Below are 14,723 nucleotides of genomic sequence, written 5' to 3' on the forward strand. Positions count from 1 at the left end.
AAATATTCCTCCTAGAGCCCTTTGAGGAGGCCATGTCAACTAAGACGGGAATATGGGGCAATGGTTTCCAAAACCACACCAAAATGTAGGTGGTCCAGCTTAGTCAATGATCCTTCTTTCCCCAATATTCACCACCCGGGACAATCACGAGATGGTCAATCTGTCATTTTGGCCACCATGAATCTAATGTGTATAGCCAAGTGACCGGCAGCTGCCCACAGGGCCAGGTAGTACGAGGAGCGTTCCTACCCAACCTGCACCCTCTAACCATCGACGTAAGCGAACGACCTTTCACTTTTCTACATGAAGTAACTTGTGAAAAATTCTCAGCGAAAGGAAAAGAGTCAATTAACACCGGGTCAGATTTGTGCAGCGAGGCCAAAAAGACCATTGAATTCTTGGCTGTTTTCTTTGGCCGCGGGGTTCTCTCTATTGTTACATTGTGGCCTTTTTTCTATCGACGTTGTACTAAGACCCTGTACAGACTGTGAAAAACGAAGTGTCCTATTATGTTTGGAGGCCAGAGACGCCCGCTGTGCCAGGAGCCCGGCTCACTGTATTTGTCTACCATCATCGAGGTACTTAAGGAACTGGCCGGGAGTCAACCTGGCGTATTGACTTTTCGAGGATTAATAGACTTAGCTGGGCAGAGGAATGAAGAGCCGAGCCATTAACCTTTACTCCATGAAAGGGCGCTGGAGAACCTCTCCAAAAATGACTCATTAATCGTACCACGAACAATGGCAACGTCGGCCATCTTACCGTGGTGCGAAGACTGGCAGCTGGTGGAGGCAAGTACAATCCTATACCCTACAATAGGAAACACGCCGAGATGGGTGAAGCAGTTCGTGATGAGTTGAGTTTGTTACCAATTTTCCAAAAAGTTAGGGTTCTGCCAAACCTGGAACTTTTTGAGTTTTACCAGCCACAAATCCACCAAAGTTGATTATTATACTATGGGGTCTCATCAGGCCAGGGTCATGGAAAACATGTTCATGGGCTCCTGGGCGACCTGTCATGTCTCCGGCCTCCGGTCACATGGCGGGTCAACGGCATCAAGCTTTCATGATACTTGTTTGGTCCAGACTAGCAGCTGGTAGAGCGCCACTCTGCGCTCAGGATTGGGAGGCAAACTGGTTGGTAGCAAATTTTCCCAAAATTTTAGATTTGGCTGAACTTGAAATTTTTGGGATTAGCCACTCAGAAACCAATCGTGGCATAATAATAAGGTGTCTGGAGCCTGAAGGGGCCCAAAGGTCTCTCTACAACACTGCAAGATTGGCAAAAATTTTGGATTCAGACGAAAGTGAAATTTTTGTAAAATTTGTAACAAACTCGTCCTGTGACTAACCTGACCCATCTGTTCTTGTTTCCTTCCTCATTGGCCCACGTACTTCTGGTTTGGACTGAAACAAAAATTCCCGGTGAACCTTGTAAAACGAATTTTGTGAGTTTCGGCCATCACTAGGAAAAAGTTGATATTTGGTATCCAACAGAGATGTCCATGGATGGAGAGAAGGTACTGGATGACTCCTGACAAAGGACTGTGACATAGGAGGACATTCAGAGCAGGACTGTCAATCACTCTGTAGCCCCGCCCACTCAGAGCTGGGAACAGGGAGAGTCCTGGGGATCAATGAGGGCAAATGGGAGGGCATTATCTTATCTTAATGGGGCCCTTTGAGACTTATCCTTAGACTCGTCCATGTCAGATCAGTGAGGTTGCGACTCCTGGTCCCCCCACCCCCCAGTTAAGGGCGAGTGCCGCAGCCTTCTCATTTGTATACCAGGTATAGCGCCATACATTATATAGTGGCCATGTCTGGTATTGCAGCTCAACCCCATTCACCAGAACCATGGGGTGGTTCATAGGTTCCGACTGTTTTAAATTTTCCATTACAGTCCGTAAATTTGGGAAACCCATATCCTGATCCAGAAGGGGTGTGGCTTACAACATCACCCCCACCTTAACATGGGTGGTCCCAAGGGTGGGATTTAAACATTAATTAAGTATGTGATAGAAAAAGAGGAAAGAGTCACCTGACAGCTCGGGCCCCTCAATCAGCCGATCGGCAGGGGTGCTGAGAGCCGGACAGGTCAGATATTCTAAGGATAGGTCATCGCTATGAAAGTCTCGGGGCCCCCCTTTATGTTCAGAAATGTAGCTCATCTGCATCCGTAGTCTAGTCTCAGTAGGTGCTATAGGTGGGGTGATCCCTACACTTGGCCCCTCCAGGGCTGCGGGTCCAGGTCTCCTCCACTGCAGGCAGTTAATGCAGTGAGAGTGAGCCGGATGTGAGTGAGCCATGAGCTGGGTGACTGTGTGTGCTTAGCAGGTGGGGCCCCGGCGGCCGGGCCAAGTCCTCGCTGCTAGAAATGGAGCCTGACAAATAACAGGGCAGAGGATCACAAGGAGCTCTGCGGCTTCTCCAGAATATAACCTATCCTTATTAGTGGGCGGATGGAAAGTCTGCGAGAGAGCGCGGCTCATAATATCCTGCCAGCCATTACTCACCTATAGCCGCCTGCTTATAATGGATACCCAGCTTTCTGCACACCCTGCACGGCACAGAACACTGCAATAGGCTACAAAGTCACATTCTGCTGCGTCTGCTCTGCAACACTGTAGGAATGTATCTGATCTGTTATATACTAGATAGATAGATAGATAGATAGATAGATAGATAGATAGATAGATAGATAGATAGGAGATAGATAGGTAGATAGATAGATAGATAGATAGATAGATAGATAGATAGATAGATAGATAGATAGGAGAAAGATATCTTTCTATCTCCTATCTATCTATCTATCTATCTATCTATCTATCTATCTATCTATCTATCTATCTAGGAGATAGATAGATAGATAGATAGATAGATAGATAGATAGATAGATAGATAGATAGATAGGAGATAGATAGAGAGATAGATAGATAGATAGATAGGAGATAGATAGATAGATAGATAGATAGGAGATAGATAGATAGATAGATAGATAGATAGATAGATAGATAGATAGGAGATAGATAGATAGATAGATAGATAGGAGATAGATAGATAGATAGATAGGAGATGGATAGATAGATAGATAGATAGATAGATAGATAGGAGATAGATAGATAGATAGATAGATAGATAGATAGATAGATAGGAGATAGATAGATAGATAGATAGATAGATAGATAGATAGATAGATAGGAGATGGATGGATAGATGGATAGATAGATAGATAGATAGGAGATAGATAGATAGATAGATAGATAGATAGATAGATAGGAGATGGATAGATAGATAGATAGGAGATAGATAGATAGATAGATAGATAGATAGATAGATAGGAGATGGATAGATAGATAGATAGATAGGAGATGGATAGCTAGATAGATAGATAGGAGATAGATAGATAGATAGATAGATAGATAGATAGATAGATAGATAGATAGATAGGAGAAAGATATCTTTCTATCTCCTATCTATCTATTTATCTATCTATCTCCTATCTATCTATCTATCTATCTCCTATCTATCTATCTATCTATCTATCTCCTATCTATCTATCTATCCATCTATCCATCCATCAGTGTAGAGCCAGCTATTGTATTCTGTTATCAGCCACATGTGACTGAGAGGTTCTGTAGTACTAAGAATATTCCATCACATTGTAGAAAGAACTTTTCTGGTCCTTCTGGATTATGTAGAACATTACAGGGTGACCGATGGCTCATGGATGTTATCTCTATTGGTTGGTGAATATGTGTAAGTGGCATCAACGGGGACCCGAAATATAGCAAAGGGGTGACGGCTCTCAATCACTAGAGGTATAGGATTAAGGAAAACTCTATTTTAGGTGGACGTCCCCTTTAAGATTTCAAATTTATGCTTAAAATATGCAAGAAAATCTAAACTAAAGAAAGAGAGAAATTGTAAAATACAGAAAAATTTATTTCATCTGGCATCTGATATTCTGGAAATTCCGATAATGTGTAATCTCCGATCTCCAGAGAGAGAGCCAAGCCAGATTACCTAGAATGGCGGGTGATACATTATTCTAGAACGTCTAATCCAGAACTTTCCATAATCTGGTTATCAGATTCTCGTCCGCTTCCTTGACTTTTCATGAATGAACTTCTAAGACGAGAGCCTTGCACGTTCCAGCAGGGCCTGCAGTCATTCCTGGCCCCGTGTACCCGTGCGAGGGGCGGGGGGAGTATTTCTAGGAATCCCTTCATCAGCCTTCGGGGGAAGGTGGAATCTCGATTTCTGATATTATAGATAAGAATCCAATGAGAGACGGTTTATTATTGTCTATCAGTAGAACATTCCGGATCTTTCCTCAGGTGAGGTCTGATAATTACCCGTCACGTCTTCCTCCATGGATTTAGGTTTAGGAGATGGCGCCCCCTATGTTCCAGCCGCCATCATAGCCTGCTGATACATCAGTATAATTCCAGATCCTTCCAGTGATACATACGTGACATTTACGATGAGACATGTGTCGGCCATGACGGCTTTCCCCCAGTATGTCGCCCCTCCCGGTGACTCAGATTTCTGCCGCTTCTATGTACAGAAGGATATTCTGGCACAAGTTCTATTATTCTAGATGTGTCACCGTCTCTGTGTGCGGGTTACCCTGCGCCCGCTCCCCTGGCACCCTGTACACAGCCGGGCGGCTCCGCGTGTATACCGGTTACTGGGGAGATACGAGGACCGCACCTATGGCCTGTGTGCTCATGATAGGACATATCAAGAAATCTGATTGATCCTAAATTATCTGTGCCCGGGAAAGCTGAGTGATGATAACATAACCAGCGCTCACAGGGTGTCACCCGACTTTCCAATATATCTGTGATGCAGTAGCCTGGGAAAGCTGGATGACAACCCAGTAGGGACTATAACGAGAGTCAGATCCAAAATTTGCAAAAAAATAAAATAAAATTGGACGATAATTTTTGAAATTTTTGTGTAAATAAGTCAAAAATCTTGTAGCATAATATATATCCTACCCCCGCACCGTATATGTATAGCACAGCTGGGGGCGGGGCGTAGCCGTGAACTGCTTTACACCCTGCTGCAATGACCACGATCAAAGACGACTCTGATCCAGGGCGATTAACCTCTTAAATGCTGTGATCAGTATAAACCCCGGCATTGCAATGGTTAAACAGAAGAGGGCGCCCCCCTCTGTCCCCCATCTGCCTATAATGTAGGTGGGGTGTAATAAAAAAACATCTGGCATAAAACAGAACAATCAAGTGATGACACGACCAAAAAAAAAAAAAAAAAAAAATGGATGAAATGTTACAAAAACATTAAAACGAAAATTTAAAATGTAACAATAAATGTGAATAAATGGATTAAAAATTTCCGATGGAAAAAATTTGAACAGAAAATGTAAAGCTTAAATAGGTAAATAGAAATTTTTTTTAAAAAAAGTGAACGCCAAAAGATTAATCGTTAAAAAAACGTGAATTTTTGAAAATTTTAAATAAAAAAAATAACTGTAAATATAAATAAATAAAAAAGTGAATAAAAAAAAAATAGGTAAACAGCAAAAAAATTTAAACAAAAAAATACGTCAATGACTGATCATTTAAAATGAGAAAAAAAGTTGCGGAAAATTAAAAGCAAAAAAAACAATAAAAAATGTGAATGGCAGAAAATTTAAGATAGAAAAAATATGCAAGAAATCGAATAGTTAAACGACAAACTAATATGTGAATAGCAGAATATTGAAAATCACAAAAAAGAGCTCCCTCTAGTGGCAGTTGCAGGTACCCCCATTTCCTGAGCTCCCTCTAGTGGCAGTTGCAGGTAGCCCTCTTTCCTGAGCTCCCTCTAGTGGCAGTTGCAGGTACCCCTCTTTCCTGAGCCCCTCTTGCAGTTCCCTCTAAGTCCCCCCTTTGTTTCCAATACGTCTTAGACATGAGCTAATACAAGATGTTGTGTTGTCTTCTTCTCAGCTCTTCATGACAGACAACTCTCTCGTGCACTGGCGCATCGCTGTGAATTCTAAGATGTTGGGGTGGATTTTTCTGGAAATTTTGGTTTGTGCCATCCACCCGTTCCCCTATGAGCAGCGGTGTAAAGAAAAGGAGGTGAAGCAGTCGGAGCCCATGGTCTTCATGTCAGAAGTCGACATATTCCTGTCCATCCTGATGTTCCTGCGGGTCTACCTGCTGCCCCGGACAGTGCTGCTCCATAGCAAGGTGCTCGTAGACGCCTCCTACAGGAGCATCGGGGCCCTCAACAAGATCAAATTCCAGTATCAGTTTGTCGTGAAGATCCTGATGAACACCTGCCCAGGCCGAGTCCTACTGATACTGACCATCAGTCTCTGGGTCGTGTCCTCCTGGGTCCTGTCTGTGTGCGAAAGGTAAGAGGGCGACTAATGTGACCCCATAAAGGGCGAGCTACGTAAGAGGAAGTCCTGGGGGAAGACGGAGCGAAACCATCGAAATCATGTACATAGGAGTAGTATTATAGTAGTTATATTCTTGTACATAGGAGGTAGTATTATAGTAGTTATATTCTTGTACATAGGAGTAGTATTATAGTAGTTATATTCTTGTACATAGGAGCAGTATTATAGTAGTTATATTCTTGTATATAGGAGCAGTATTATAGTAGTTATATTCTTGTATATAGGAGCAGTATTATAGTAGTTATATTCTTGTACATAGGAGGTAGTATTATAGTAGTTATATTCTTGTACATAGGAGCAGTATTATAGTAGTTATATTCTTGTACATAGGAGTAGTATTATAGTAGTTATATTCTTGTACATAGGAGCAGTATTATAGTAGTTATATTCTTGTATATAGGAGCAGTATTATAGTAGTTATATTCTTGTACATAGGAGGTAGTATTATAGTAGTTATATTCTTGTACATAGGAGCAGTATTATAGTAGTTATATTCTTGTACATAGGAGTAGTATTATAGTAGTTATATTCTTGTACATAGGAGTAGTATTATAGTAGTTATATTCTTGTACATAGGAGCAGTATTATAGTAGTTATATTCTTGTACATAGGAGTAGTATTATAGTAGTTATATTCTTGTACATAGGAGTAGTATTATAGTAGTTATATTCTTGTACATAGGAGTAGTATTATAGTAGTTATATTCTTGTACATAGGAGTAGTATTATAGTAGTTATATTCTTGTACATAGGAGTAGTATTATAGTAGTTATATTCTTGTACATAGGAGGTAGTATTATAGTAGCTATATTCTTGTACATAGGAGGTAGTATTATAGTAGTTATATTCTTGTACATAGGAGGTAGTATTATAGTAGTTATATTCTTGTACATAGGAGTAGTATTATAGTAGTTATATTCTTGTACATAGGAGTAGTATTATAGTAGTTATATTCTTGTACATAGGAGCAGTATTATAGTAGTTATATTCTTGTACATAGGAGCAGTATTATAGTAGTTATATTCTTGTACATAGGAGCAGTATTATAGTAGTTATATTCTTGTACATAGGAGTAGTATTATAGTAGTTATATTCTTGTACATAGGAGAAGTATTATAGTAGTTATATTCTTGTACATAGGAGCAGTATTATAGTAGTTATATTCTTGTACATAGGTGGTAGTATTATAGTAGTTATATTCTTGTACATAGGAGTAGTATTATAGTAGTTACATTCTTGTACATAGGAGCAGTATTATAGTAGTTATATTCTTGTACATAGGAGCAGTATTATAGTAGTTATATTCTTGTACATAGGAGCAGTATTATAGTAGTTATATTCTTGCACATAGGAGCAGTATTATAGTAGTTATATTCTTGTACATAGGAGCAGTATTATAGTAGTTATATTCTTGTACATAAGAGCAGTATTATAGTAGTTATATTCTTGTACATAGGAGCAGTATTATAGTAGTTATATTCTTGTACATAGGAGTAGTATTATAGTAGTTATATTCTTGTACATAGGAGCAGTATTATAGTAGTTATATTCTTGTACATAGGAGTAGTATTATAGTAGTTATATTCTTGTACATAGGAGCAGTATTATAGTAGTTATATTCTTGTACATAGGAGCAGTATTATAGTAGTTATATTCTTGTACATAGGTGGTAGTATTATAGTAGTTATATTCTTGTACATAGGAGGTAGTATTATAGTAGTTATATTCTTGTACATAGGAGGTAGTATTATAGTAGTTATATTCTTGTACATAGGGGTAGTATTATAGTAGTTATATTCTTGTACATAGGAGTAGTATTATAGTAGTTATATTCTTGTACATAGAAGCAGTATTATAGTAGTTATATTCTTGTACATAGGAGTAGTATTATAGTAGTTATATTCTTGTACATAGGAGGTAGTATTATAGTAGTTATATTCTTGTACATAGGAGGTAGTATTATAGTAGTTATATTCTTGTACATAGGAGGTAGTATTATAGTAGTTATATTCTTGTACATAGGAGTAGTATTATAGTAGTTATATTCTTGTACATAGGAGCAGTATTATAGTAGTTATATTCTTGTACATAGGAGTAGTATTATAGTAGTTATATTCTTGTACATAGGAGTAGTATTATAGTAGTTATATTCTTGTATATAGGAGTAGTATTATAGTAGTTATATTCTTGTACATAGGAGTAGTATTATAGTAGTTATATTCTTGTACATAGGAGTAGTATTATAGTAGTTATATTCTTGTACATAGGAGGTAGTATTATAGTAGCTATATTCTTGTACATAGGAGGTAGTATTATAGTAGTTATATTCTTGTACATAGGAGGTAGTATTATAGTAGTTATATTCTTGTACATAGGAGTAGTATTATAGTAGTTATATTCTTGTACATAGGAGTAGTATTATAGTAGTTATATTCTTGTACATAGGAGCAGTATTATAGTAGTTATATTCTTGTACATAGGAGCAGTATTATAGTAGTTATATTCTTGTACATAGGAGCAGTATTATAGTAGTTATATTCTTGTACATAGGAGTAGTATTATAGTAGTTATATTCTTGTACATAGGAGAAGTATTATAGTAGTTATATTCTTGTACATAGGAGCAGTATTATAGTAGTTATATTCTTGTACATAGGTGGTAGTATTATAGTAGTTATATTCTTGTACATAGGAGTAGTATTATAGTAGTTACATTCTTGTACATAGGAGCAGTATTATAGTAGTTATATTCTTGTACATAGGAGCAGTATTATAGTAGTTATATTCTTGTACATAGGAGCAGTATTATAGTAGTTATATTCTTGCACATAGGAGCAGTATTATAGTAGTTATATTCTTGTACATAGGAGCAGTATTATAGTAGTTATATTCTTGTACATAAGAGCAGTATTATAGTAGTTATATTCTTGTACATAGGAGCAGTATTATAGTAGTTATATTCTTGTACATAGGAGTAGTATTATAGTAGTTATATTCTTGTACATAGGAGGTAGTATTATAGTAGTTATATTCTTGTACATAGGAGTAGTATTATAGTAGTTATATTCTTGTACATAGGAGGTAGTATTATAGTAGTTATATTCTTGTACATAGGAGGTAGCATTATAGTAGTTATATTCTTGTACGTAGGAGTAGCATTATAGTAGTTATATTCTTGTACATAGGAGGTAGTATTATAGTAGTTATATTCTTGTATATAGGAGTAGTATTATAGTAGTTATATTCTTGTACATAGGAGTAGTATTATAGTAGTTATATTCTTGTATATAGGAGTAGTATTATAGTAGTTATATTCTTGTACATAGGAGGTAGTATTATAGTAGTTATATTCTTGTACATAGGAGTAGTATTATAGTAGTTATATTCTTGTACATAGGAGTAGTATTATAGTAGTTATATTCTTGTACATAGGAGCAGTATTATAGTAGTTATATTCTTGTACATAGGAGCAGTATTATAGTAGTTATATTCTTGTACATAGGAGGTAGTATTATAGTAGTTATATTCTTGTGCATAGGAGGAGTCTTATAGTAGTTATATTCTTGTACATAGGAGGTAGTATTATAGTAGTTATATTCTTGTATATAGGAGGTAGTATTATAGTAGTTATATTCTTGTACATAGGAGGTAGTATTATAGTAGTTATATTCTTGTGCATAGGAGGAGTATTATAGTAGTTATATTCTTGTACATAGGAGTAGTATTATAGTAGTTATATTCTTGTACATAGGAGGTAGTATTATAGTAGTTATATTCTTGTACATAGGAGCAGTATTATAGTAGTTATATTCTTGTACATAGGAGTAGTTTTATAGTAGTTATATTCTTGTACATAGGAGTAGTATTATAGTAGTTATATTCTTGTACATAGGAGGTAGTATTATAGTAGTTATATTTTGTACATATGAGGTAGTATTATAGTAGTTATATTCTTGTACATAGGAGGTAGTATTATAGTAGTTATAGTCTTATATATAGGAGTAGTATTATAGTAGTTATATTCTTGTACATAGGAGGTAGTATTATAGTAGTTATATTCTTGTACGTAGGAGGTAGTATTATAGTAGTTATATTCTTGTACATAGGAGGTAGTATTATAGTAGTTATATTCTTGTACATAGGAGGTAGTATTATAGTAGTTATATTCTTGTATATAGGAGTAGTATTATATTAGTTACATTCTTGTACATAAGAGCAGTATTATAGTAGTTATATTCTTGTACATAGGAGGTAGTATTATAGTAGTTATATTCTTGTACATAGGAGGTAGTATTATAGTAGTTATATTCTTGTACATAGGAGGTAGTATTATAGTAGTTATATTCTTGTACATAGGAGTAGTATTATAGCAGTTATATTCTTGTACGTAGGAGGTAGTATTATAGTAGTTATATTCTTGTACATAGGAGGTAGCATTATAGTAGTTATATTCTTGTACGTAGGTGTAGCATTATAGTAGTTATATTCTTGTATATAGGAGTAGTATTATAGTAGTTATATTCTTGTATATAGGAGTAGTATTATAGTAGTTATATTCTTGTACATAGGAGTAGTATTATAGTAGTTATATTCTTGTACATAGGAGGTAGTATTATAGTAGTTATATTCTTGTACATAGGAGGTAGTATTATAGTAGTTATATTCTTGTATATAGGAGCAGTATTATAGTAGTTATATTCTTGTACGTAGGAGTAGTATTATAGTAGTTATATTCTTGTACATAGGAGGTAGTATTATAGTAGTTATATTCTTGTACGTAGGAGGTAGTATTATAGTAGTTATATTCTTGTACATAGGAGGTAGCATTATAGTAGTTATATTCTTGTACGTAGGTGTAGTATTATAGTAGTTATATTCTTGTATATAGGAGTAGTATTATAGTAGTTATATCCTTGTACATAGGAGTAGTATTATGGTAGTTATATTCTTGTATATAGGAGTAGTATTATAGTAGTTATATTCTTGTATATAGGGGTAGTATTATAGTAGTTATATTCTTGTACATAGGAGTAGTATTATAGTAGTTATATTCTTGTACATAGGAGCAGTATTATAGTAGTTATATTCTTGTACATAGGAGGTAGTATTATAGTAGTTATATTCTTGTACATAGGAGGTAGTATTATAGTCGTTATATTCTTGTACATAGGAGTAGTATTATAGTAGTTATATTCTTGTACATAGGAGCAGTATTATAGTAGTTATATTCTTGTACATAGGAGGTAGTATTATAGTAGTTATATTCTTGTACATAGGAGCAGTATTATAGTAGTTATATTCTTGTACATAGGAGGTAGTATTATAGTAGTTATATTCTTGTACATAGGAGGTAGTATTATAGTAGTTATATTCTTGTACATAGGAGTAGTATTATAGTAGTTATATTCTTGTACATAGGAGCAGTATTATAGTAGTTATATTCTTGTACATAGGAGTAGTATTATAGTAGTTATATTCTTGTACATAGGAGCAGTATTATAGTAGTTATATTCTTGTACATAGGGGCAGTATTATAGTAGTTCTATTTCTGTACTTAGGGGCTGTATTATACAGGATATTATTCTATACAGATATATAACCTCTCCACATTCCTTCTTGCAGGGACTCCCAGAGTACAGGTAATCTCTCCAGCGCTATGTGGCTTATTCCTATCACCTTCCTGACCATTGGTTACGGTGATATGGTGCCTCAGTCGGTTTGTGGGAAGATGGTCTGTCTCTTCACAGGAGTTATGGTAAATACAAGGCTCAGAGTATGGGGTGATGGGTAATGGTGGAACATTTATAATGGAGGTCACATCAGTCTACCTTTGCCGGGTATAATATGGCTCCATGTACAATATATATATGGGGTTCACTGTTATACGGTCTCACCTTGTGCCTCGCTTTCAGGGGGTCGGGTGTACGGCTCTGATCGTTGCTGTTGCTGCTCAGAAACTGGAATTTACTAAGGCAGAGAAACACGTCCATAACTTCATGATGGATATTCGCTATATGAAGCAGGTAAGTCCGGTCTGTGCAGGGCTGCGGGATATGTTGGCGATATAGGGACGAGATCTTACAGTTTTTCATAGGACAATCCGTCAATGTTTTTCCTTGCGCTGGTTCTTATAAATCACATTTTGGACCCTTTGAGTCCTAAATTTGGCTCTTTCGGACATAACGTGACTCATAACAGTAACAGTTGGCACAACACAGGGAGCCCAGACTGTATATAGTGGGATCAGCAAACAATACAGATCCGGTCCTGGGACTAGCGGGACCATCAGCCGCCCAGAGTACAATAGTGAGCTCATCTGCCAGCCGCGCTCCTACATCCTACCTGTGCTGTGAATAAAGCCGCACTGCGCCATGAGAACTGAGCTATTACAGTAAGTGCCGACATCCGGTAACACAACCGCGGTGACAGATCTCATGTTCATAGCAGCCAACGTAGCCAGAGACACTAAACCGGATTACGCATCATGTACAGTGCAGCACAGGTCTCACTCTATCATCCGTGCCATATGGTGCCCATGTCTATAGTGCCATATAGTGCTCAGATCAATAATGCCATATAGTGTCAATATCAATAGTGCCATATGGTGTCCATGTCTATAGTGCCATATAGTGCTCAGTCCAATAGTGCCATATGGTGCCCATGTCTATAGTGCCATATAGTACTCAGATCAATAGTGCCATATGATGTCAATATCAATAGTGCCATATGGTGCCCATGTCTATAGTGCCATATAGTGCTCAGATCAATAGTGCCATATGATGTCAATATCAATAGTGCCATATGGTGCCCATGTCTATAGTGCCATATAGTGCTCAGATCAATAATGCCATATGGTGTCAATATCAATAGTGCCATATGGTGTCCATGTCTATAGTGCCATATAGTGCTCAGATCAACAGTGCTATATGGTGCCCATGTCTATAGTGCCACATGGTGTCAATATCAATAGTGCCATATGGTGTTAATATTAATAGTGCCGGATCTATAGTATCATATAGTGTGCATACCAATATTGCCACATTGTGTCCAAATTAATATTTCCATATAGTGTCTATACCTATAGTGTCATAGAGCGGCCAGATCCGTAGCACCATACAGTGCCATTATCTGAATGTGCCCCTCACAAGCACCTTGTGGGCCGGTGACATCATCACAGACTGGACTCCAATATATGGAGCACCTGTCATCTCAGTAACCCGCCCTATGCCAGTTGGCGCCTGCCCTGCCGGCCGTGTTGTTCTGCCGGGCAGAGTACAGGACACACAAAGCGTTGTCTTGTAGAATTGTATAATAGTTTAGGAAACTCGAGTCACGCCACCGAAGAGGCCCGGAGCGGCCGTACACATTGTGACCTCCTGATAAGGGCCCGGCCATTCTATTAATACAGGCCATGGAGGCTTTTTATCCATCTCCAAATCTGTTAAGGTCCCTAAGGTGCCTTTGGTGGTCACACAATACAGGGAGGGCGACGCAGAGGGCGTGACCTTCAGTTTCTTAATTTAGTCTGGTCAGAAGACTCGCGCTTCCTCACAGGAAACAATTAAGATTTCCATTCAGGAAAAGAGACATTTAATGAATCGTGTTGTGGCAGATCCACAATGGAGACCACCAGGGACAGGATTAGGAATCGGCCGGGGGGAGTCTTATAGAAGTGAACCCAACTCTTGTGAGTGACCGTGTAAATTATACTTTATAGACTACCCCTCCCCACAAAAACAAACTATGTTGTTCACTATTACACAGGGTTGTTTATGGGTTAGTTGTGGTGCACCTGCCATACTCCTGGTGGTCTGGAGTGGTTTATGGAAGTCCTAGTATCCCTGGTGGTCTAGGGTTGTGAAGGTGTTAATATTGACGCTCATTATGTATTGTAGTCTAGTGGGATAATATGTAATATCCCTGGGGTTCTAGTGCGGTTAATTAGATAGAATTCTATAGTGTATTATTACATAGTAGCCATACTCCTGGGGTTTATGGAAGTCCTAGTATCCCTGATGGTCTAGGGTAGTGAGTGTCTGGTGTGTAAATATCTATTATACCTGGAGGGTTTGGGTTTTGTTTTTTTTTGGTGGGGGTGGTAAGTGATCAATGATGTGTTATTACATGGTGTATAGGATAATTATGGTACACATGCCATACTCCTGGTGGTCTGGAGTAGTTTATGGAACTTGTAGTATCCCTGGTGGTCTGGAGTAGTTTATGGAACTTGTAGTATCCCTGGTGGTCTGGAGTAGTTTATGGAACTTGTAGTATCCCTGGTGGTCTGGAGTGGTTTACAGAA

The 14,723-nt window shown here is 37.6% G+C and overlaps 1 protein-coding gene across 2 annotated transcripts in view; it reads left to right on the plus strand.

Moving 5' to 3' along the window:
- Nucleotides 1-14,723, plus strand: part of KCNN4 (potassium calcium-activated channel subfamily N member 4) — a 59,172-nt gene that overhangs the window by 41,807 nt on the left and 2,642 nt on the right. For both annotated transcript variants that reach the window (XR_012716928.1, XM_075277975.1), the window contains exons 3-5: nucleotides 5,963-6,375; nucleotides 12,044-12,176; nucleotides 12,334-12,444. Coding sequence is in view for 1 of the 2 variants with exons in the window: in XM_075277975.1 (XP_075134076.1) it covers nucleotides 5,963-6,375; nucleotides 12,044-12,176; nucleotides 12,334-12,444 (657 nt within the window). In the remaining variant the exon portion in view is untranslated. The remainder of the gene's footprint in view (nucleotides 1-5,962; nucleotides 6,376-12,043; nucleotides 12,177-12,333; nucleotides 12,445-14,723) is intronic.

Source organism: Leptodactylus fuscus, chromosome 6 (genome assembly GCF_031893055.1).
Source record: "Leptodactylus fuscus isolate aLepFus1 chromosome 6, aLepFus1.hap2, whole genome shotgun sequence".
NCBI lineage: Eukaryota > Metazoa > Chordata > Amphibia > Anura > Leptodactylidae > Leptodactylus > Leptodactylus fuscus.